This window comes from Ovis aries, chromosome 4 (genome assembly GCF_016772045.2).
Source record: "Ovis aries strain OAR_USU_Benz2616 breed Rambouillet chromosome 4, ARS-UI_Ramb_v3.0, whole genome shotgun sequence".
In the NCBI taxonomy this organism is placed as follows: Eukaryota; Metazoa; Chordata; class Mammalia; order Artiodactyla; family Bovidae; genus Ovis; species Ovis aries.
Genome location: NC_056057.1, coordinates 88,672,338 through 88,697,678, shown reverse-complemented (window position 1 = coordinate 88,697,678; position 25,341 = coordinate 88,672,338). Strand labels below are relative to the sequence as shown.

At 38.6% G+C, this 25,341-nt stretch overlaps 1 protein-coding gene across 11 annotated transcripts in view; it reads left to right on the top strand.

The window, feature by feature from the left end:
- CADPS2 (calcium dependent secretion activator 2) overlaps positions 1-25,341 on the top strand; it is a 574,734-nt gene that overhangs the window by 218,315 nt on the left and 331,078 nt on the right. For all 11 annotated transcript variants that reach the window (XM_060414820.1, XM_060414821.1, XM_012177054.4 and 8 more), the window contains exons 4-5: positions 16,143-16,223; positions 22,105-22,341. In XM_060414820.1, the coding sequence (XP_060270803.1) occupies positions 16,143-16,223; positions 22,105-22,341 (318 nt within the window). The remainder of the gene's footprint in view (positions 1-16,142; positions 16,224-22,104; positions 22,342-25,341) is intronic.

Below are 25,341 nucleotides of genomic sequence, written 5' to 3'. Positions count from 1 at the left end.
CAAGAGATCTTCCCAACCAAGGAATCAAACACACATTTCCTGCATTGGCAGGCAGATTCTTTACCACTGCACCACCTGGGAAGCCCTTGTCTTAACAGAGATACGATGAAAGCCCAGGAATTCAAGCAGAAAATGGGACCAACTTGAGTCTGCAGTTTAAGACATACTATTCTCTAGAACTATGGGTACCATCTACCTATTCCTCTCCCTTACATATTGTAGAAAAAATAGTATGCTTTAATGGCTCTCTTCCATTTACATTGTCTATATTTATCTGACACAACATTTATATTAACCCTGGTCTGATAGGGGCATCGCTGATTCGGGTTTCTTTCAACATAGTACCCATTCTGTTCACATACTGATCCAGGCTATCTGTATATGGCAGTCCCTCTTCCTATGGAGCAATGTTGTGGGGTGAAGGCATGAAAGTGAAGTCGCTCAGTCGTGTCCGACTCTTTGCGACCATGTGGACTCTTTGCGACCCCGTGGACTGTAGCCCACCAGGCTCCTCTGTCCATGGGATTCTCCAGGCAAGAATACTGGAGTGGGTTGCCATTTCCTTCTCCAGGTGAAGGCATATGTGGGGGGAAAACCAAGCATTCCGTCGTGTACCTGATGAAATCAGAATGTTACTTGTCCATGATGGTAGGTGGTAGTTTGAAGCCTGAAATTTCAACAAGAGATCAGAGCTGGAGATAAAGATTTGGAAATCATTTTGATAAAGGTAGAATTTTGAGTCATGAGACATGATGAAATCATATTGGTAGAGTTTGGATCTCCAAAAAAAGGGGGGCCCGGGACAGAAGCCTGCGGACACCAGGATTTAGAGGCTGCACAAAGGGGAAAGAGCCAGCGATGGAGGAGGAAACCAGAAAGGGTGGTGTCAGGAAAGTCATGGAAAGACATTTCAAGGACATTGGTTACCCATGCCACATGACAGCAAAGTGACCCCTGAGTTTATCAAATGGAAGACATTGTTGACACGGGAAGCTTTTCTAGAGTGTTAGGGAGCAAACCTGATTGGAAAGGATTAAGCGAAGAACCAGGAAGGTAAGAAAGAAGTGTTAACAGGAAAACTTCAGGGAATCAGCTAGCAGTGAAGAATATTAGTCGAGAAATTCCTGCTATCTGGTATATTGAATCATTTTATTAAAAAAAAAAACAATTTACCAAGTGCTTGCTATGTGTCTGGCTCATAGCATCAGACTTGACTCTTAGTTGTCTATTGCTTTCAGATTTTTTGAAATATAAGGACCATAGAACCTTGATTTCTTCCAATAGGTGGTCAGGAAAACTTGTTCTTCAAAGCACTTTAAAAAAAAAAACTTGAAAAAGCTAAAGAAAAGGGATTGATGTATGCTTACAAAGAGTATTCTGTGAATTTAACACTTTTAGCTGATTATTGGGGTCATGATATCCTGAATCCTCTGCTTAAGAACAGAAAGAGATGAAATACCTCCATTTACCCTTATCACTTTAGATAGAGCAGGGGCAGTTGATCATTATCTTAGTAAGATTTTCCTTGTGTAATGGGAAACAGTGATGTTTCTAGCTGTTAATATTTGTTACAGACTGATAGAAAGGTCTCTTTTTAAATGTATAAAAATGATGTCGTATCCTATTTGCAAAGTGTTTCCATGATTCTGATGTGAATGTCTCCAGATGAATGGCCTTTATATCTTGTTTTATGAAGCCTCATCAGACGTTTGTGGACTTACTATGTGCATGGTATGGTACCAAGAGGAACAGTGTTTGAAAAATATAAATAGACTTGCTACCTTGTTTGTTTGATAAATCAGATGCTGTTAGGACTGTTCCACTGAAAAGCATTGCATTGATTTTTTTTTAAATTTCACTATGCTTATTTTGAATATCACTTTCTTTCACCCTGTTCACATGGATCGGCTCTTCTTTCTACTCTTTTTGTGGCAGACTTCTCTATCTGAAACTTCTCAAAATCGGTAGGTTCAAAATGCTATTTTTTTCTGATCTCAAACCTGGTTCTACTTATGTATATTCATCTTTCCAACTCATAACCAGGAGCTGTTCCTTTTTTACTGCCTTCAGTCCAGACAATAGACTGGCACTATTACTCTCTCTCTCTGTTGTATTATCTGTTCCTGTCTACATCCATCCCCATATCTGGAAGCTTCAGTACCTCTCATATGTAGCATGATAGTAACCTTTCACCTGCTTCCCTCTTCCAATCCTATGTATCTTTTTGCCAGATTAATATTATTGAGTGTCATCCTGTTTTCATCATAACCCATGGCTCAGACAGTAAAGAATCTGCCTGCAATGCAGGAGACCCAAGGTCAATCCCTGGATCATGAAAAACCCCTGGAGAAAGAAATGGCAACCCCCTCCAGTATTCTTGCCTGGAGAATCCCACGGACAGAGGAGGCTGGTGAACGACAGTCCGTGGTGTAGCAGAGTCGGACATGACTGAGCAACTTTCACTTTTCACCATCCTGTTCTCTTCGTGACCCAGCTTTGAATAGGGAAAAAAATACAGTGACTATGAGCAGAATGAGATTCACCCCTTGGCTAAGCGTTCCATATCTGTGGTGTTCAGTCTGGCCCCCACCTGGCTTGCTTAGATTCTTTCCCAGGTTCTCCCCCTGTAACTATTCTTTACATATCTCCTGTGCAAGGTAAGCCAAGTCACTCCCTGTTCCTCATTAACACCCTGTATTGTCTTGACTTTTCAATTTGTCTCACTTTACTCTTTTCACTTGGAATCCTTCTCCATTCTTGAAAATGCAAGACAAATTCCACTTCCACAAATCTTGCCCTCACTCACTTTTCTTAAATATCACAAGAGGTGCGGAAATTCCATGAGGAATATACAGTTCCCTATCATATTCATGTCTATTAGTTTTAGTTGCTTAGTCCTGTCCGACTCTTTGCGACCCCATGGATTGTATCCTGCCAGTCTGTTCAGGCCATGGAATTTTCCCGGCAAGACTGCTGGAGTAGGTAGCCATTCCCTTTTCCAGGGGATCTTCCTGACCCAGGGATCAGACCCAGGTCTGCTGCATTATTGGCAGATTCTTTACTGTCTGAGCCACCAATTGTTGTTCAGTCATTGTTGCGTCTGACTCTTTGCAACCCCGTGGACTGCAGCATACCAGGCTTCCCTGTCCTTCATTATCTCCCAGAATTTGTTCAAGTTCATGTCCATTGAGTCGTGATGCCATCCAACCATCTCATCCTCCTGCCCTCAATCTTTCCTAGCATCAGGGTTGTTTCCAGTGAGTCAGCTCTTCTCACCAAGGGACCAAAGTATTGGAGTTTCAGATTCAGGATCATTCCTTCCAATGAGAATTCAGAGTTGATTTCCTTTAGGATTGAACAGTTTGATTTGCTTACAGTCCAAGGGATGCTCAAGAATCTTCTCCAACACCACAGTTCAAAAGCATCAATTCTTCAGTGCTTAGCCTTCTATATGATCCAAATCTCACATCCATACATGACTACTGGGAAAACCATGCCTTTGACTAGACAGACTTTGTTGGCAAAGTAATGTCTCTGCTTTTTAAATACAGTGTCTAGGTTTATCATAGCTTTTCTTCCAAGGAGCAAATGTCTTTTATGGCTGCAGTCACCGTCTACAGTGATTTTGGAGCCCAAGAAAATAAAGCCTGTCACTGTTTCCACATTTTCCCCATCTACTTGCCATGAAGTGATAGGACTGGTTGCCATGATCTTAGTTTTCAAACGCTGAGTTTTAAGCTAGCTTTTTCACTCTCAACTTTCAGCCTCATCAAGAGGCTCTTTAGTTCCTCTTTGCTTTCTGCCATTAAAGTGGTGTCATCTGCCTATCTGAGGTTGTTGATATTTCTCCTGGCAGTCTTGATTCCAGCTTGTGATTCATCCAGCCCAGCATTTTTCATGATAAACTCTGCATATAAGTTAAACGGTAGGGTGACAATATACAGTCTTGATGTACTCCTTTCCCAATTTTGAACCGGTCCATTGTTCCAAGTCCAGTTCTAACTGTTGCTTCTTTACCTGCATTTACAAGTTTTTCAGTGTCAAGTAAAGTGGTCTGGTATTCCCATTTCTTTAACAATTTTCCACAGTTTGTTCTGATATACACAGTCAAAGGATTTAGCATAGTCAATGAAGCAGAAGTAGATGTTTTTTCTGGAACTCTCGTGCCTTTTCAACGATCTAACGGATGTTGGCAATTTGATCTCTGGTTCCTCTGCCTTTTCTAAATCCAGCTTGTACATATGGAATTTCTTGGTTTACATATTGTTGAAGCCTGGTTTACAGGATTTTAAGCATGACCTTGCTATGTGTGAAATGAGTGCAATCGTGTGGTACTTTCAATATTTTTTGGCATTGCCCTTCTTTGGGATTGGAATGAAAACTGACTTTTCCCAGTCCTGTGGCCGCTGTTGAATTTTCCAGATTTGCTGGCATATGGAGTGAAGTACTTTAACAGCATCATTTTTTAGAATTTGAAATAGCTCAGCTAGAATTCCATCACCTCCACTAGCTTTGTTTGTAGTAATGCTTCCTAAGGTTCACTTGACGTCACACTCCAGGATGACTGGCTCTAGGTGAGTGATCACACCACAGTAGTTATCTGGGTTATTAAGACCTTTTTTGTACTTGCCATTTCTTCTTAATCTCTTCTGCTTCTGTTAGATCCTTGCTGTTTCTGTCCTTTATTGTGGCCATCTGTACATGAAATGTTCCCTTGGTATCTAATTTTCTTGAAAAAATATTACCATTCTGTTGTTTTTCTCCATTTCTTTGCACTGTTCACTTAAGGTTTTCTTATCTCTGAGCCACTACGGAAGCTAACATAGCCATACACACCTCTTTTATTGCATTGTAACAACTTGGACATATTAAAATATTTGACTCTTTGTACCACTAATTATACTGTAATATTTCATGTATTTCCTGTTGGGGGACTCAGAGCAAGTGACCAACAGAGTGAAAGCTGGGGGTGAGGTGTTGTAAAGGAGTAAATGGTGGTTATGTTTAACCCTCAGGTCAAACTGTAAGATTCAGACCCTGGCCTTTCCAAGTATTAATTGTGTGATCTTTACCCTAGAAAACTGCTTAAACCTATCTGTGCTTCAGATTTTTCATCATTAGACTGGGATAATGATAAGAACTATTCCATATGGTTGCTCTGAGGTTTCAATGCAATAATGTTTACAAATGCTTAGAATGGTTTCTGACATAGAGTGCTGTATAAATTTACTCTTATTAGTCCTGGTGAGACTAAAGTTATAAACTGCACTGCAGAGTTCTCTAAAATCGCTGATAGTGTCTGTGTTATTTTACTTAGTGCTAAAATCTATTTCATTGTTATTTCATTAATGTGAATGTATATTTACTTATGTTATTGAGGGAAGTGTAGTTCGTAAATAATTGCTTGAAAATGTGAGCTCATGACTTCTGTCTAGAAGAGAAAATGTTAATGCCAAATGGAATACTAAAGAAAATTTCACGATGTGTAAAAATTTACAAAGTTCTAGCTACCATTTTAGAGAATATATATGACTGTTCTCCAGGCTATCAGAGTCCTCTGGTTTTTATGTTTGAGGTTAAATTTCTTATGTTCTTACTTTTGAACTTTTTGATCCATTATTTAATATAGTTTAGTTCAGATCACATAGGGCAATTTATATCTAATTAACTCATTCCTCTTTCTTCTACTTTTAAGTAGTAATGACAGGGAAGTGTAGTTTGGGAAATTCATTTTTAAGACTCTTAGAACTGTGCTACAAGAATCCGTGGCAGAACTGCTATTTCTGAGTCAGGTTCCTTATACATAATTTAGAAAGTAGATATAAGAGTGTTCTCTAAAAGCGTTGCCTCTAGCAAGAGAGTGGTACCTGATTCATACATAACATCATACAGGCAATAGATTGCTCTCCAGAGTATGGGAATAAGTTCATTTCCTTATGTTTTTTTTTGTTGTATGAAATTGCACAAAGAATTTTAGTTACCTTGTAGTTGCTGGCTAATTGTCAATGATCAGAAGAGCAGGGAGGATGATTTTTTGTTGTTGTTGTTGTTGTTTTTGAAGGAGGGTGCTTCATGAAAGATGAGTCAATCTGGAGGGATGTTAGGGTCCAAAAGCCTTACAAATACAGGTGGTATTATTCTCTGTATTTATTGTACGTCAAAACTGGGAGTAGTTAAGTGAATCCCACCATTGGAGATGGATTGGTTTTGGCCTCTTGTCAGGGTGATAGGATGAGCTAACAAGGGTAATATGTTGCAGCGTGAGGTAGAGTTCATAAATACCTGAGAAGCTGAACAATTAGAAGACAACTATGAGAGAGATGTCATCAGGCAATTCCTGCTTTGTTACTCAGTAGGTAGGAAGGTCATCTTCGCAGAAGATCTGGAGATTGATCTGGGCAGCGAAGGTAAGAAGAGCATCCCAGGCAGGAGAAACACAAGCAAAATACATGATTGGGAAATGTATGTTTTGTGTATAATGGGCAAACTAATTTGTATAGGTAATGTAACTATCTGGGAGGTTAAAAAGTGAGATTGGTACAAGATATGGTGGACCTGAAAACTAAGCCAAGCTATCTGGGTATCATTGTTTCGTTCATATCCGTTTGTCCCTGTTCACTTACTCCCATCCTTCCATCACCTGCCCTTTATTCCTCCTTCTCTTCTAAGCTGTTAGCCTGATCAACGGTAGTGAGAATCATGTGCGGAAGCAGGGGAGCCGTGATAAAGCGTAGACTGTAAAGAAGGGCAATTCAGGCTTAGTTCAGGCCATTGCTGGAGGCCTGAAAGTAAAGACCTTGCTGTCAATGGAAGATGAGAGCTGGGACTTGGGAGAGAGGGCAGAGCTATGTGCTAACATGCAACAGCTGAAACACAACTGGAGAAATTGAGAAACAACTACAGACAATAGCTAAGAACCAACTGTGTGTGCTTAAGGGCTGAGAGAACGAAGGGGTGAAGAGAATGAAAGAAAACAGAGCAGGAGCAATCAGTGAGGTGGAGTAGCATATCACCTTCACGATAAGTAATTTGATTAAGTAATGGCAGAAAATTAACAGATCTGTTGATAAAGTTAATGAATTTGCTAATACTTCAACTTTTGATCAGGGTTTTTCAGCTATGTTACAAAATCCATGCATATTTGGCACTGTCAAATAAATCATTGGGCTATTAGAAAATTATATGAAAAAACAGAAATAAAAAGGAAAATCATATAATAAATTGCTGGGTAGAGTGTTCTTTTGGAATCAGTGTTATGATTGTGCCAATTACTTCTCTCCAGGGATGGGATACCAATATATCTCCAGATATATAGATAATATAAATAGAAAGAATTAATCTCAGAGAAAGCATTAAGTGTATATAGCAGTGCAAATCCTAGTCTACCTGTATTTTTCATACTAAAAGATCAAGATGAATATTACAAGAAAATAACATAATTTGTTTGAAAAGAGATATGCCATAATTTGACTGGGGACTCAGAAAAAACAAATTTTTTTCCAGTGGGAGAAAGAAGGGCACGACTGACTAGGGTTAGCACGTATAAGACATCATTATGGAAAAACACAGCTATTAATCCTTCTTTTTTAGTGATTGACAATATTAATGTGAAGACAATTATCCTGGCTCTCGGAAATAGATTAATCATAGAGGCCAATGATGCTAAACAGTGCTATGAAAAGTACTTTTTATAAAAGACTTTTTTTCCCCTTGAAGATATGAGCAAATTTAATGAATTCAAGTGTTTGATGTTTGCAGCTTTTAAAGCATTAGAATGATATCACATATTAATACTATAAAATGAAGCTGTTGGGTGAAACTTGGTAAGATTATTCTCATGCTGTTTAAACTTTTCTTACCTATAAAATAGTTGTCTTCCAGTGAAGTCTTTGCATCTTCCTGTGGACTTCTGCAAAGGGAGATTTGTTGATTTGTAGGACCTCTTCTCAAACTGCTTCAGTGGAACTTGAGAGGACTGGGCCCCAGAGAGCCCAGAATTTGAGAGATGCAAGTCAAGACTAATCCATGTTTTCTATTCCTCAAAGTTCATTTTTTAATGTTTCCATTGTTCAGTTCAGTTCAGTCGCTCAGTCGTGTCTGACTCTTGCGACCCCATGAATTGCAGCATGCCAGGCCTCCCTGTCCATCACCAACTCCTGGAGTTCACTCAGACTCATGTCCATGAAGTTGGTGATGCCATTCAGCCATCTCATCCTCTGTCGTCCCCTTCTCCTCCTGCCCCCAATCCCTCCCAGCATCAGAGTCTTTTCCAATGAGTCAACTCTTCACATGAGCTGGCCAAAGTATTGGAGTTTCAGCTTTAGCATCAGTCCTTCCAAAGGACACCCAGGACTGATCTCCTTTAGGATGGACTGGTTGGATCTCCTTGCAGTCCAAGGGACTCTCAAGAGTCTTTTCCAACACCACAGTTCAAAAGCATCAATTCTTTGGTGCTCAGCTTTCTTCACAGTCCAATTCTCACATCCATTCATGACCACTGGAAAAACCATAGCCTTGACTAGATGGACCTTTGTTGGCAAAATAATGTCTCTGCTTTTTATATGCTGTCTAGATTGGTCATAACTTTCCTTCCAAGGAGTAAGCATCTTTTAATTTCATGGCTGCAGTCACCATCTGCAGTGATTTGGGAGCCCCAAAAAATAAAGTCTGACACTGTTTCCCCATCTATTTCCCATGAAGTGATGGGACCAGATGCCATGATCTTCATTTTCTGAATGTTGAGCTTTAAGCCAACTTTTCGCTCTCCTCTTTCACTTTCATCAAGAGGCTTTTTAATTCCTTTTCACTTTCTGCCATAAGAGTGGTGTCATCTTCATATCTGAGGTTATTGATATTTCTCCTGGCAATCTTGATTCCAGCTTGTGCTTCTTTCAGCCCAGCATTTCTCATGATGTATTCTGCATATAAGTTAAATAAGCAGGGTGACAATATACAGCCTTGACATACTCATTTTCCTATTTGGAAGCAGTCTGTTGTTCCATGTCCAGTTCTATGTTCCATGTTCAGTTCCGTATCTGTTCTAACTGTTGCTTCCTGACCTGCATTTCCATGGCGGCAATCCTTTTGGATATTATCAACCAGGAAAGACATATCTTCCATCACTGAATTCCTTGATCAGTAGTTTCTTGTGGCCATTCTATTCTGTTTTAAATACTCCCTTTTTTTTAAACTGTTTTCTGTATGAAGTGTGAACTCGTAGAAAACCTCTACTTCTGCAGCTACTGAAGAGTCTTTAGTAGTACTTGCTATATAGTAGATGTAGAAGAAACAACAGTTGGTAAAGTAATCCGTGGATCATTCAGTCAGCATTTTTCAGAGCTTATGTCATTTCCAGAGCCAATGTCCTTTCACGAAGAATTTAACACATCTCTGAAAGGGTAAGATTGATAATGTGTACGTATGAGGTGACCATTTTCTATTGCTTATGTTTGAAAAGTCATGCAGCCTCTTCTAGAACAAATGAATAGAGACTTCTATGAAGGAGATTATCCTAGAGCCGTGGTTCTTTATGTCTTTTAAGTTAACTACCCCTTTGGTTAAACTCTAAAATTCGGACAATTCCTGAAGGAAACAAATGCATACCTCTCCAAATTTTGTTCCCAACTTGGATGGTTCAGACTCCTGGTGGTCCAGGTTAGGAACATCTTAGCCAAGAGAATTCTGAATGTAGAAACAGTAATTCCCATGTAATGAACAGAAAGAAAATAAAAGTACTAAATATTTGTCAAGACAGTGAAATATTTTGAATATTGAAGCTGTAAAATGTTCTGTATGATAGACCCTGAAGGTGTTGCACAGAGTCAATATATGTATGGGAATCTTTTATGGTCAGGGTTAAATGACCCTCTGTAAAGACCTGAAGAATATTCCATACCAGGAAAAGACATCCGTGAGGTATAAGTAGTCAGTTGTCATATAAAGCATTGAAATCAGGAATCTAAAGAAAAAGAAAATGAAATTAAAAGATGTCTTTGTGTAGTGAAGACTTGTCTTTGGCCCCAGCCACCAACTCCACACTCCACAAATTATCCCCACTGTCTTGATCTGAGAGCCCAAATCAGACGCTAGAGATGGATGCCTCACCAGCATTTAAAAGTGTGATGTTCCACATCTACTGAAGTATCTGTTTGGGCTTTTTTTCTGCTTTTTTGTTTGAAGAGGAGGACAGGAAATAGTGTGTAAAACCAAGTTTTCAGAAAAGAAAAATAATTTTTCTCTTCATAATGATGAATACAACTGTATTGGCCAACTGAAATGGACTTGAAGTGATTCTAGGTTTCACTACATGACTGTAGTTGAATGGTTGTGGGTTGTGAAGGAAAGAGACATCACAAACAACACGTCAACTTTGGGCTTGAACACATGGTAATTAGGCATGCCAATTATACGACATGGCATTACTCATGAAAGGAGTGATTGGGGTGGGAAGCTGGAAAGCAAGATTCTGTTTGAGGTATGTTAAATGCAGTGTGTCTTGTCTTCATGCAAATTGAAATGGTAGGTGGTGGTTGAGTTGCTCAGTCACATCTAACTCTTTATGACCCCATGGACTGCAGCACACCAGGCCTCCCTGTCCTTCACTATCTCCCGGAGTTTCCTCAAATTCATGGATACTGAGTCAATGATGCCATCCAACCATCTCATCTCTGTTGCCCCCTTCTCCTCCTGCCCTCGATCTTTCCCAGCATCAGTGTCTTTTCCAGTGAGTTGGCTTGTTTGATCTTGCAGTCCAAGGGACTCTCAAGAGTCTTCTCCAGCACCACAGTTCAAAAGCATCAGTTCTGCGGCACTCAGCCTTCTTTATGGTCCAACTCTCACATCTGTACATGACTACTGGAAAAACCATAGCTTTTATTATACGAACCTTTGTCAGCAAAGTGATGTCTCTGCTTTTTAATACACTGTCTAGCTTTTTTTAATACACTGTCTAGCTTTTTTTCCAAGGAGCAAGCATCTTTTAATTTTATGGCTGCAGTCACCATCTTCAGTGATTTTGGAGTCCAAGATAATAAAGTCTGGAAGGCAGTTGAAAATAAAAGACTGGGACACTGGTGAGAGGTTGGAGTTATAGATACATACTTGAGGGTTATCAGTGAATAGATAGCTATTTATGGCTATGGGCTTTGAGGAAAGGACCAGAGAAGTGAACATGTAGATTAAAGGGGTCTGTGGCCCCAATGCAGTGTTAATAAATGTTAATTTCTCATGGGAGAACATCTCCAATATAATAATGGAAATTAAAAGGAAATTTGTTGCCTTATTAAATTAAGTTTTGAAAATTCTGAAAATGAGGTACATTGTTGAAGCTAAACAGTCCAGGATTGGGTGGGGGGAGGTGGATGTGTTTATAAAAGGGCAGAATATGGTATTAAAGCTGATCAGTGCCTTGACAGTGATGATGACTGTACAAACCTAGACACATGATAAATTGCATAGAAGTCAATACACACAGATACGTGTGCATGAAACTAAGGAAACTGGAATACGCTGGATGACCGTGTCAGTCAGTATTCTGGTTGTATATGATGATCTGGTTTTATAAGATGCTACCATGGGGGAAACTGGGCAATACAGTGGATATCTCTCAATTATTTCTTACAACTACACGTGAAACTACAGTTATCCCAACTGAGAAATCAGTCTTTAAAAAAGATTCATAAAAATTATATAGACTTTCATGTTATGAAAAACAAAGGTAATACTCAAAAGAAGACAAACCATATGGGTCATGGAATGGTAAACTAAAATTCTTATTTTGAAAAGTCAACCAGCTGACTTATTAATACCTCCTAGAATTCTTTCTAACATGTGTTGTCTTTATTGTATTATTTCCTGTTGTTTTTTTTAAACATGTTTGGAAATATGTTTTTCTAGTTTCACAAAATAACACTATAGTCATCAAAGTTAATATCCTTTCTTTCTCTGAGAGACTGCTATTAAAAGACAATATAGCAGTGCTCTGCTTTTCTTTGTGTTTTTTCAGACAAATGCAGTTAAGGCATTAGTATTTTTTTGATTGTATCTATTTGGCTGCATCGGGTCTTAGTTGCGGCACACGTGATCTTCATTGTGTTACATAGGGTCTTTCATTGGGATGCAGGGACTCTCTCAGTAGCTGTGGCATGCGGGATCTTAGTTTCCCAACCAGGGATTGAACCAGGGTCCCCTGCATTGCAGGGTGTACTCTTAACCACTGGACCACCAGGGAAGTCCCAAGGCATTAATATTTTTTAAAAGTAATGGAAAACTCGCAGAAAGCACTGATAAACCCCAGAAGTGACTCAAACAACTCCATTTAAAATTAGGTAAGAGCTGTTAATATAAAGATAGAGATAAAGATGTTAAATAATATTTTGTGGTGAAATTTGAAGAATTTCTAAGATTTTAAGATGTTAAATGCTGTTTCTTGGTAGGACTCTTACTCTTTACATGCGAGTAACCATTTTGTTTCTTTGTGGAAAAATATTTATCAGCATTTAAGTAAAGAAGAGAAGATATTTCATATTATGTTTACTGTATTTGAGCTACTGTAGTTAAATAAAATTTTGTTTTTAATTTTAATTTTGTTCTTAAACAAAATTTTTGTTTTTAGGACCATGATTTTGGTTACCTGGAATAGTCATTTATCACATTTTCTTTTCCATAATAATTATATTAGTTTTTAAGCTAAATCATTTTGACTTTAGACAGTGAAGAGAAACTTGTTTAATTATGAATATTAGTTTAAATAAAAAGTATATTCATGTTTGAGATGACATAGAAACTCCTTTATAGCAAGGATTTAGTTTAGGGAAATTCTATTGTTAATCTCATTTTTAAATGAACTTTAGTTTTTAAAAATCAACTTAGATTTGCATTTCTCTAATAATGAGTGATGTTGAGCATCTTTTCATGTGTTTGTTAGCCATCTGTATGTCTTCTTTGGAGAAATGCCTATTTAGTTCTTTGGCCCATTTTTTGATTGGGTCGTTTATTTTTCTGGAATTGAGCTGCATAAGTTGCTTGTATATTTTTGAGATTAGTTGTTTGTCAGTTGCTTCATTTGCTATTATTTTCTCCCATTCAGAAGGCTGTCTTTTCACCTTGCTTATATTTTCCTTTGTTGTGCAGAAGCTTTTAATTTTAATTAGATCCCATTTGTTTATTTTTGCTTTTATTTCCAGAATTCTGGGAGGTGGATCATACAGGATCCTGCTGTGATTTATGTCTGAGAGTGTTTTGCCTATGTTCTCCTCTAGGAGTTTTATGTTTCTGTCTTACATTTAGATCTTTAATCCATTTTGAGTTTATTTTTGTGTATGGTGTTAGAAAGTGATCTAGTTTCATTCTTTTACAAGTGGTTGACCAGTTTTCCCAGCACCACTTGTTAAAGAGATTGTCTTTACTCCATTGTATATTCTTGCCTCCTTCGTCAAAGATAAGGTGTCCATATGTGTGTGGATTTATCTCTGGGCTTTCTATTTTGTTCCATTGATCTATATGTCTGTCTTTGTGCCAGTACCATACTGTCTTGATGACTGTGGCTTTGTAGTAGAGCCTGAAGTCAGGCAAGTTGATTCCTCCAGTTCCATTCTTCTTTCTCAAGATTGCTTTGGCTATTCGAGGTTTTTGTATTTCCATACAAATCTTGAAATTATTTGTTCTAGTTCTGTGAAAAATATGGCTGGTAGCTTGATAGGGATCAAAACCACAATGAGGTACCACTTCACACCAGTCAGAATGTCTGCGATCCAAAAATCTGCAAGCAGTAAATGCTGGAGAGGGTGTGGAGAAAAGGGAACCCTCCTACACTGTTGGTGGGAATGCAAACTAGTACAGCCACTGTGGAGAACAGTGTGGAGATTCCTTAAAAAATTACAAATAGAACTACCTTATGACCCAGCAATCCCACTGCTGGGCATACACACCGAGGAAACCAGAATTGAAAGAGACACATGTACCCCAATGTTCATTGCAGCACTGTTTATAATAGCCAGGACATGGAAACAACCTAGATGTCCATCAGCAGATGAATGGATAAGAAAGCCGTGGTACATATACACAATGGAGTATTACTCAGCCGTTAAGAAGAATTCATTTGAATCAGTTCTGATGAGATGGATGAAACTGGAGCCGATTATACAGAGTGAAGTAAGCCAGAAAGAAAAACACCAATACAGTATACTAACACATATATATGGAATTTAGAAAGATGGCAATGACGACCCTGTATGCAAGACAGCAAAAAAGACACAGAGGTGTATAACGGAGTTTTGGACTCAGAGGGAGAGGGAGAGGGTGGGATGATTTGGGAGAATGGCATTGAAACATGTATCCTATCATGTAAGAATCGAATCGCCAGTCTATGTCTGACACAGGATACAGCATGCTTGGGGCCGGTGCACGGGGATGACCCAGAGAGATGTTATGGGGAGGGTGGTGGGAGGGGGGTTCATGTTTGGGAATGCACGTACACCCGTGGTGGATTCATGTCGGTGTATGGCAAAACCAATACAGTATTGTAAAGTAAAATAAAGTAAAAATAAAAATTATTAAAAAAAAATCAGCTTAGAAACATGTTTCAAAAAGGTAACCCCAGATCTGTCTGTTAAATAAACAAATTAGATGAATGGACAGACAGAAATCTTTATGTCCATCTCGTCTGTTGTTTTTGATGGAGACAGACACATTGACCATTATGAAGTTCTGCTTAAAATCTCTTGCTGAATTTCCAGTGCGTTAAGAACCAATTCCAAACTCCTTCATTTGGCTCAGGTGTTTAAAGAAGCCCCGCCTCTCTCTCCAGCCCCACCTCTCATTACCCTTCCCTTTTCTCCCCTTCTGCGATCCCCACACCAGTGTCTGACCTGATCCAGATGTTTGGTGCCCTCTTCCTAGAGCATCTTTCCTTCTCCTTGACTTTTCATATAGTGCCTTCTGACAGGACCATCTTACTGACCTACTCATTTTTTTTTTTTCAGAATTTTTCTTTTTAAGGCCTTTCTTTTTTCAGTGTAGCGTGGTTTATATGCAGTTCTTCAGCAAATGGACAAGTTAGTCTGTATTATCCCGGATGTCTAATGTTGTCCTCAGTACTAATCCAATTTTTAGATGGACTTTTACTAAACTATGGTTGTATTGTGAGGTCTAGGCTTCTTGATGATGGAAGTGAGAGAGGGGAAGGAATTAAAATGGGGAGAAGCATCAGTCTGATCTATGTCTGTCACGCACACAGTGCCTCCCACACTGTGCCATGGCTCACAGGAAGAGATTTTATAAGGAACCAATAAAGAATTAGAAGGAATCATGAGGAAAAGTTAAAGGAAGTAATAGAAAAAAGTTCAGGATTATTTCAGTGGAGAAGTTATTTTCCATGTAGATGGAAATATCTTTAAAAATGAGGCTAACATGCTAAGCTTTCAATCAAATTTAGAATGAGAGAATGGGATTCTAATGTGGTGCCAGCCTGTAAAAGGATTTCTTGGCAGTATGAGCCTGTTGGTACTAGAATGAGGAGCATATGAAGATTTAAACGGTAGAAAGTGATAGCAGTCAGTCAAATAGTACTTTGATAGTTTAGCACTAAGAGAAACTTATTATACAAACGAAGGAAATATTTTTTGAAAGAACAAGGAAAATAATGAAACCTTAGTATCTCACTCTCTGGAAATGCATTCTGGGAATTTGAAAGAACAAGAGATTTATCTGCTTGGAACTATTTAGGACTGATGTTAATGGAGGCGGAAGAATGAACTGAATCTTTTCTTAATGGAGGCGGAAGAATGAACTGAACTGAATAAACTTAATGACAACTTCATGCATCCTCAAGGAAACCAGGATTTCTTGCCTTAGATATGTTGGGGATACATTTGGCAAAGGATTATTATAATTAGAGTTTTTGGTAAGCTGAACTATTAACCTTAGAGATTTATTACCTTTTTTTGGTGTGAGCAAATCATAGTCAAAAGTGTCTAAGAAATTTAGTTATACTGTCAATCTAATTAAACAATTTTTTCTGTGTTCTCAATAGGTAGCTGAGAAGACTTATAAAGTTTTTTTAGAGTCATTTTAGTGTTGCTTTAATCTGTAGGTCACTGCCATTAAGTAATCATGTACATGTGGTTTTCTGTTTTATTTTTAAGTTGGATAATGCAGATGAACAAGCAGCCCAGATCAGAAGGGAACTTGATGGCCGTTTGCAGTTGGCTGAGAAAATGGCAAAGGTAAACTGTTGATTTTGATATACTGTACCACATTTCTTTCTGTACTTAGATTTCTGTAAGCTGAAAGTTTTGTATAGATAAAGCCAGTGTAATTTTATCCATGCATACCTCTTAAGCTCAGATTCCTGAATGCGTATTATCTAAATGGAGAATATTATTTATTTTATATATCCATCTTTATATGAGATATTTAAATTCAATGGTAACTTTTGTAGATTATTCTTAAAGCAATTCCCAGATTTCTCAAACTGCCAGGCTTAGAAGTTTAATATTGCGCTAAGCATAATATAATCAGAAGACCGTCTTCCTGAAAAATCATGTGATATATCCCAAAGTATCCAGCACAGTGTTTGGCCCACAGTGGTGTCAACTAATATTTGAATGGGTGAAAAATATAATTTGAGGTTTGTAGTGCAGAATCTCAGGATACATCAAATACAATATTTAATTTACTTTTATTTATACACTGTGTTTCTGTGAACAGAAACAGATTTCAAACAAAAGCTGTGTTTGTTTTTAATACTGAGGACTCTTTGTCTAAATCATTTTCTAATAAATTGATGCATTAATTTACTTCAGTGGTAAAAGTAAAATTCTAGTCCCTTAAAAGAGACTTGAGATTATAATGCTTTGGGTCTGAGAATAAGATTTTTTTTTTCCTTTTCTCTTCTGCTAAATGGAAACTTTGAATATGTTTTATTCAAACATAATAAAGGAGACTTACTCTCCTTTCTCCCCTTTCCCCCCTGATTCTGTCTCTCTGAAGAGTCATCTCTATTGGGGATTTTTTCATTTTAAAAATTAAGGCACAACGTGTATATAGCAAAGTACATAGACCTTTAGTTTACATCTTGATAAATGTGTGTACACCCTATATAACCACCTCCCAAATCAAGACAGTGAACTTTACCAGATCTGTCCCACACTGCATTTGACAATTGAAGTTTTGTGTTTTTCAAAGAAAAATATATTTATTAATATGTAAGTTTTAAGACAGCTAATGTTGTATTTATCTAAATGTCTATTCAACTAAAAAGTAGAGAAGTCATTGAGAAATTGGAGAGAAATAGAAAAACAGAGAAAAGAGAAGTTGGGTAACAGAGATAGTAATATATTTTGAGAGTCAAGCCAAGAGATGCATGAGAAGGATTCTCCAGATGAAGACATGGGATGATGATATGAATTAGGGGCTAAAGAGTTAAATTCAGAGGGCAGAGGTTGAAAGGACAACACACCTTGTTACTATCCTCTGCGTACCTGGAGAGTCACAACATGATTCCAGAGATTCAAATGTGGAATTTATTGGCTAGAAATCAAGTAGCTTTAGGAAGAAAAATTGTTGCTTAGTCACAGTAATGTTCAGCTCTTTCTGCGACTCCAGGGACTGTAGCCCACCAGGTCCCTCTGTCTGTGGGATTCTCCAGGCAAGAATACTGGAGTGGATTGCCATTTCCTTCTCCAGGGGCTCTTGCAGACCCAGAGACTGAACTTGAATCTCCTGCATTTCAGGCACATTCTTAATCACTGAGCCATTGGGAAAACCTCGGGGAAAAATGCTTTCCCTCAAATCCTAGCCTGTGTTGGAAGCTGTCTAGAAGGACATTGCTTTTCTTGGAGAACTGAGGCTAAGAGAGAATCCAGAGAGACGTGCACTGTGGGCAGGACTCTGGACCTGTGATCTGCATTTCTGAGTTGTCTCCTTGTATTTAGATTGTACCTGAGCTGTTCACACTGTCCCAAGTTCTTCTCCAAGGGTCTGGCTGGATATGTGATAATTTAGATGAATTTCCAGAGGGTTCCAGAGTAGGAGGGAGAGCCTGGGGTGTGTTCTCAAGTTCATGTCTGTGGAGAAAAATGTGTTTGTACAACCTCGGAGCTGAGTCAGAGGAGCGAGGTCAGTGACGCACACCAGCAGCTTCTCTTTGAGGGGACCCTACTGATTCCATCAGAAATGTTGATAAAGTAGAAAAAGCATGAAGAAGGAAGGAATTGAAACCAGTGGGATTGGAATTAAAAAAAGAAAACCCTCAAAATATAATGTCTTTTGGTAAATAGATGTTTAATTGCTTTCTACTTTGTTTCACTAAATTGAAGCCATCTTCCTAAAATATAAAGCTAGTTGTAATTTACTGACTGACCTTGTTGTCTTAAATCTCTACCATAATCCTTTGAACCCACAAGGGCAGATGATATAATGAATTTATTTTATAGACAAGAAGATTGAGATTTAGGCAAGATTACTTAATAAAAGACCTCAGACATTGTTCTTCGGACTCCAGAGCTTGGGTTTGTTTTTCTAGGCCCTGATGCCTCTTCGGCCTCATAATTCCAGAAACTTGGTTTATACATAGTTTAGAGTTGGCAATCAACTATTAGGAACACCTATCACACTTGGTACCTATTATTATAGGAAATCCACATGGAACAATGAGAACTAGTGTTTTAAAGATCTGAGTGGAGGTTTGAATCTGTTCTTCCTGCACAGTCCTGGGAATACTGTGGCAAGGATATCAAGCCAGTCAATCATAAAAAGTCAACCCTGAATAGTCATTGGAAGGACTGATGCTGAAGCTGAAGTTCCAATACTTTGGCCACCTTATACAAAGAGCCAACTCATTGGAAAAGACCCTGATGTCAGAAAAGTTGAGGGCGGGAGGAAAAGGGGGTGACAGAACATGAGTTGGTTGGATGGCATCACTGACTCAATGGGCATGAGTTTGAGCAAACTCCAGGAGATAGTGAAGGACAGGGAAGCCTGGTGTGCTGCAGTCCATGGGGTCACAAAGAGTTAGCAATAGAACAGCAACAACTGTTACACTTCACAACACAGTACAATGACATTGAATCCACAGGGCAGAAATCTGTTTCAAGGGATATAAATATTTTTTCTTGGTTCTTTTTTTCTTATCATTTTTATTGGAATATAATTGCTTTACATCATTGTATTTTTGCTGTACAGCAACATGAATCAGCCATATATATACATTGACTTTGGCTGAAATTACACCATTTAGCCAAGACATAATTAGGAAGTAGTGATAGAAAAAATGTGATGGACTGGGCCAGAAAGACCTCTGGACCAAATCCATGTTTGCTGTTTCCTGGATATATAACATGAGCAACTTATCTAACCTTTTGGAGCCTGAATTTCTCTGTTCATAAATTCAGTGGCTAAATATTGAACACCTTATTAAAATAATCAGGTGCTATTTTAGGCATTTGGGATACGTCCAGACAGATGTAGTTGTCTTGGGATAACATCAGACAAAAGTATCCCTGCCATGTCCTCAGAGAGCTTACATTTTATTTGGGAGAGACTTGCAATAAGCAGCAAACATGCTATGTAAAAAAATTATGGAAGGTGATCATTGCTATTTAGAAAATAAAGCAGAGAAGATGGAGTCGGGAATGTGGGAGTGAAGGAGGGTGTTGACAATTTCCAGGCAAGTGATTATGGTGGGCCAGTTCTTGGCAGTTCTTTCTTTCTAGGACATCAGGCGTAAAAACTTGGAATCATCTTTGACCCTTTTTTTTTTTTTGCTCATGCCACGTTTGTCAGGAAATCCATTTGTGCCTCTCGTCAGAGTATTTCCAGTCTGACAGTTGTCACCATCTTCATCCTACCACTCTGATCCATGCTTCATCTACTGGAAAGTGAAGAGCCCTTCAAGAGTGACTAGATTTGAATAATGGGAATTTTATGGAGCAGATTCTTTTTTATGTACATAATGTGTTAGGGCTGATAATGAGCTAAGCTGTACAGAAGACCAAATTAGAACACTGAAATGGTTTATAGGAACAACTCACAGTTAAGCTACAGAATAGTGCTATTTCTGATGCTGTTCTAATTTAAAAGATCAAATTTAATATGTACATTTGGTTTTGTTTCCAAGAAAGAGGCAACATAAGCAGGCTAAATAAAGTTTAAGAAATACTATCAACAAACCTCAAAGCTTTAAAACAGAGTTGTTGTTTTTATTCCCCCAGAGAGAAAAAGAAAATCTAGTATAGTCTATTTCCTGTAAAGTTTGAAAATGCTGATACAGTCGACGTGATTTCTGCTAGTCTCTTCCTTGAAGTATTTTTAATGAAAGCTAAATAAGAATAGGTTTTTTTCATATGCTAATATTACATTTTCCGTGAAATAACACCTTGAAAATTTAGGGAAAATAACCAGTACATCGAAACTGTCAAACACATGATGTATCTGCCTTTTACTTTCCTAAAATATTTCTAAAAGACAAAACTCTGATGGTCATACAAATATAAAATGAACAAACAATGATTGTACTCAGTGTATAATTAATGAGCAAGCTAGTTAGATATTAGAACCTAGTCTGAAGAGCATTTGAAAAGTAGGTGTGTTTAGGCAAAGTTAAGATCCATGTAAAACCCAATAAAAGTGATTAATTTCCAACAAGGATTTAAAACTATAATCATTGGATTGTCTTACTCACCAAACACACATTACTTATATCATCACCAGGCAGAACTGTACAAAGTAACACGTAGCTTCAGCCTTCTGGGATCTTATATCAGTAGTAAACAGTACACTGGGGGCTTCCTTGGTGGCTCAGGTGACAAAGAATCCACCTGCAATGCGGGGACCTGGGTTCCATCCCTGGGTTGGGAAGATCCCCTGGAGAAGGGAACAGTTACCCACTCCAGTATTCTGGCCTGGAGAATTCCATGGACAGAGGAGCCTGGCAGGCTACAAACAGTAAATTAAACTAGCGACATTTACCCTGCATGAGCCTTGGATGGTCTTTGCTCACATATGGTATTGAAAGGACCTATTCTCTCACCTTTTTGCCTGATATCTGGGTTTTGGCTGCTTTTTATGATAGCTTTTAAAATTAGTTCGCAAATGTAAAAATGCTTTTATGCTTTATTTTCTTTCCTCTTTTGCATGTATTGAAAAACTATCCAAATGCTATTCCCTACCCCCATCCCCAAAAGAAACCAAATTATTTCATAACTGAGTAGCTGTGTGTTTTTCTCTGAGGATGCAAACTTATTATGTGGGAGTAAGTAAGCAACTTACTAGTTGCTTCAAACTATAGAGGAATATTAAAAGGCCACTTAAGAAGCTTCCTTGGGAAAATTAATAATGGATATAGATATTTAATAACTATGATAATACATTTGCAGTTTTAATATTGATTATATGTAAATTATTTTAAAAGAACTATGTCAAGGTTTGGTTGGGAGGAAAGGAAAACAGGTGGTTTGAGGCTCTGGGACTGACTCATGGGGTGGTGCCAGATGCTCCTTGCCACCTCACGAGCAAACTGGGGTGAGAGAGTCAGATGAGGTGCAGGTTGATGAACATGCTCTGGACGTGTTCCATTCACCCTGGAGATGAGGATGGCTTAGGCTGAGGTTTAAATGATGCCAAAGAAAGCGGTAGTAAAGGCATTGATTTTCTGGAGCATTAGGCAGTCATCTGAATGACAGCTGCTTTAGGCCATCATTCCCCAGCCCATTTTGTACAGCTGTCATCCCATCCCATCCCTGGTAGCTCAGACGGTAAAGAATCTACCTGCAATGCGAGAGTTGTGGGTTTGTTCCCTGGAATGGGAAGATCCTCTGAAGGGGAGGGCATGACAACCCACTCCAATATTCTTGCCTGGAGAATCCCCATGGACAGAGGAGCCTGGGGGGCTACAGTCCATGGGGGTCACAAAGAGTCAGACATGACTGAGTGACTATGCACACAGCACAAGGCTTTTAAAGCCTAGAGACTAAAGGATCAGGTAAAGGCATTATATTTAGTGTCACAGTTTCTGAGACAGTCAAGTATATGTATATAATGTAGTGTTTTATGATGAAATTGAGATCCGATTGGTGTGACATTGTTATTTTAATAATTATTTTCAAGGAAAGACGATTCCCCAAGTTTATAGCAAAAGAAATGGAGAGTGTGTACATAGAAGAGTTGCGGTCTTCAGTGAATTTGCTAATGGCCAATTTGGAGAGTCTTCCAGTTTCAAAAGGCGGGCCAGAATTTAAACTGCAAAAATTAAAACGTTCCCAGAACTCTGCCTTTTTGGACATAGGGGATGAGAATGAGATTCAGCTGTCAAAGTCCGACGTGGTGCTGTCATTCACCTTGGAGGTAAGTGCCTTTATCCCATGTTCACTTCTGACGGCGTAAATGAGGCTGCAGGATAATTTCTGCTGACCTTTGTGATAACATTTCAAATTTAAAGCACCAGGATATATTTTAAAGAGGTTAAATTATTCTTCATTGGCTAGACAATCAGATTGTGAATGCAAATTAATGCAAATTGTCCTTTAAACATAACAGTTGTGTAAGGGTTCAGTTCAGTTCAGTCGCTCAGTCGTGTCCGACTCTTTGCGACCCCATGAACTGCAGCACACTAGGCTTCTCTGTCCAACTCCAACTCCAGGAGTTCACCCAGACCCATGTCCGTTGAGTCGGTGATGCCATCCAACCATCTCATCCTCTGTCGTCCCCTTCTCCTGCCCTCAATCTTTCCCAGCATCAGGGTCTTTTCAAATGAGTCAGCTCTTTGCATCAGGTGGCCAAACTATTGGAGTTCCAGCTTCAGCATCAGTCCTTCCAGTGAACACCCAGGACTGATCTCCTTTAGAGTGGACTGGTTGGATATCCTTGCAGTCCAAGGGACTCTCAAGAGTCTTCTCCAACACCACAGTTCAAAAGCATCAATTCTTCGGCCCTCAGCTTTCTTCACAGTCCAACTCTGACATCCATACATGACCACTGGAACTACCATAGCCTTGACTAGATGGACCTTTGTTGGCAAAGTAATGTCTCTGCTTTTCAATATGCTATCTAGGTTGGTCATAACTTTCCTTCCAAGGAGTAAGCGTCTTTTAATTTCATGGCTGCAATCACTATCTGCAGTGATTTTGGAGCCCAGAAAAATAAAGTCAGCCACTCTTTCCCCATCTATTTGCCATGAAGTGATGAGACCAGATGCCATGATCTTAGTTTTCTGAATGTTGAGCTTTAAGCCAACTTTTTCACTCTCCTCTTTCACTTTCATCAAGAGGCTTTTTAGTTCCTCTTCACTTTCTGCCATAAGGGTGGTGTCATCTGCATATCGGAGCTTATTGATATTTCTGCCGGCAATCTTGATTCCAGCTTGTGCTTCCTCCAGCCCAGCGTTTCTCATGATGTACTCTGCATATAAGTTAAATAAGCAGGGTGACAATATACAGCCTTGATGTACTCCTTTTTCTATTCGGAACCAGTTAAATAATAAAATAATATAAGCTTTGAGGCAAGTTGCTTGGTGCCAGCGAGGCCAGTGTAAGTTTATTGGTAAAAGAAGTACTGAAACACACTTGAGTAGAAATAGGATTTAAAACATATAATTGAATTCTCTATAATTTGAAAACTCCTTTCGAGCTTTTGATTATTCTTGTTGTTATCTACTTTGACTATGAGAATCAAATCGCATAAACAAGCTGTAGTATATAATATTACAACGGATGCTTACTTCTTGGAAAAAAAGTTATGACCAACCTAGACAGCATATTACAAAGCATATTGCCAACAGTGGTCCATCTAGTCAAGGCTATGGTTTTTCCAGTAGTCATGTCTGGATGTGAGAGTTGAACTGTAAAGAAAGCTCAGTGCCGAAGAATTGATGCTTTTGAACTGTGGTGTTGGAGAAGACTCTTGAGAGTCCCTTGGACAGCAAGGAGATCCAACCAGTCCATCCTAAAGGAAATCAGTCCTGAACATTCATTCGAAGGACTGATGTTGAAGCTGAAACTCTAGTACTTTGGCCACCTAATGCAAAGAGCTGACTCATTTGAAAAGACCCTGATGCTGGGAAAGATTGAAGGTGGGAAGAGAAGGGGACGACAGAGGATGAGATGGTTGGATGGCATCACTGACTTAATGGACATGAGTTTGAATAAACTCCAGGAGTTGGTGATAGACATGGAGGCCTGGCATGCTGCAGCCCATAGGGTCACAAAGAGTTAGACATGACTGAGCAACTGAACTGAACTGAATGTATAATACTGAGTACTATAGGTGATGAGAAGTAAAGACTTCCTCCTTTCTGGGACTTGCAGTTTCCTTATAGGTACAGTAAAATTCTTTCTTAAAAAGGCAAGTATACATGTTGTTCATTTAAAATTGTGTTCCCCAAGACAGCACAATTCATCCCTTGTATACAAAGCACTGGGAACCAAAGATAACTGATCACTGACTACTGGTGCCTCTCCCTGTGGATATTCTTCATGATGCATTTCCTCACTGCTCATCTCTGTATATAGGTTTTTACACAACATCCACACATAGGCTCGAAATATCTAGCTTAAATTTATAGCCTCTCAAAAATGAAGAGAGCTTGTAGCTCTCTTCTTGCATTGTTCTATTCTCTCTCTGTTGGGGCCCACTATTGCTCTTTGAGTCTGCTAATTAACAAAGCGAAGTATGTAGTCTTAGGAGGTACAGTTTCAGATTTGTTTGTAGTTCTTATACTTGGCTTGTTACCTTTGTGGCAGAGAAAGCAAATGTCTGTTTCTATTCCTTCCTCCTCTTATTCAACTTGAAATTCAAGTTTAAAGGGAAGACAACTGCCTCTCTTTTTTCACTTCTAGCCTAACCTTTCCTTTGTAAGTTAATAGGTTAAATTCAACGTCAGAGTAGAAATAGATTTTCTTCTGACTCCAAACTCAGTTCCGGGATTAGCTAATAACTTTGCCAAGTAGCTTTACTCCTGGATTTCTTCTCAATCTCTTTGACCTCATAACTTAAGAATGTTTAATTTGAACCTAAGTAGTATCTCAGGTATAAAATTTCCCATTCATTCCTGAGTCAGGTTTCCTAAGGACTTAAATGAAAAATGCCAACTCCTTTTTTTCTTAAGGTTTTGTACAAAACAAAATCAGCTATTTAATGACAGTCTAACTTTCCCTGCCAAGAGTTTGGCATTTAAATTCATTAATGATAAAAATAATTTGAAAAGCAAATTACTTTGTAACGTTTAAGCATACCATTATTTCTGTAAGCACACACAACTGAGAACAGTTCAAAACACGTTTTCTTTTCTCTATTGTTTAAAAATCTTTACACCATTGTAAATAATTAGCTTTTATGAATTCTCTCTCC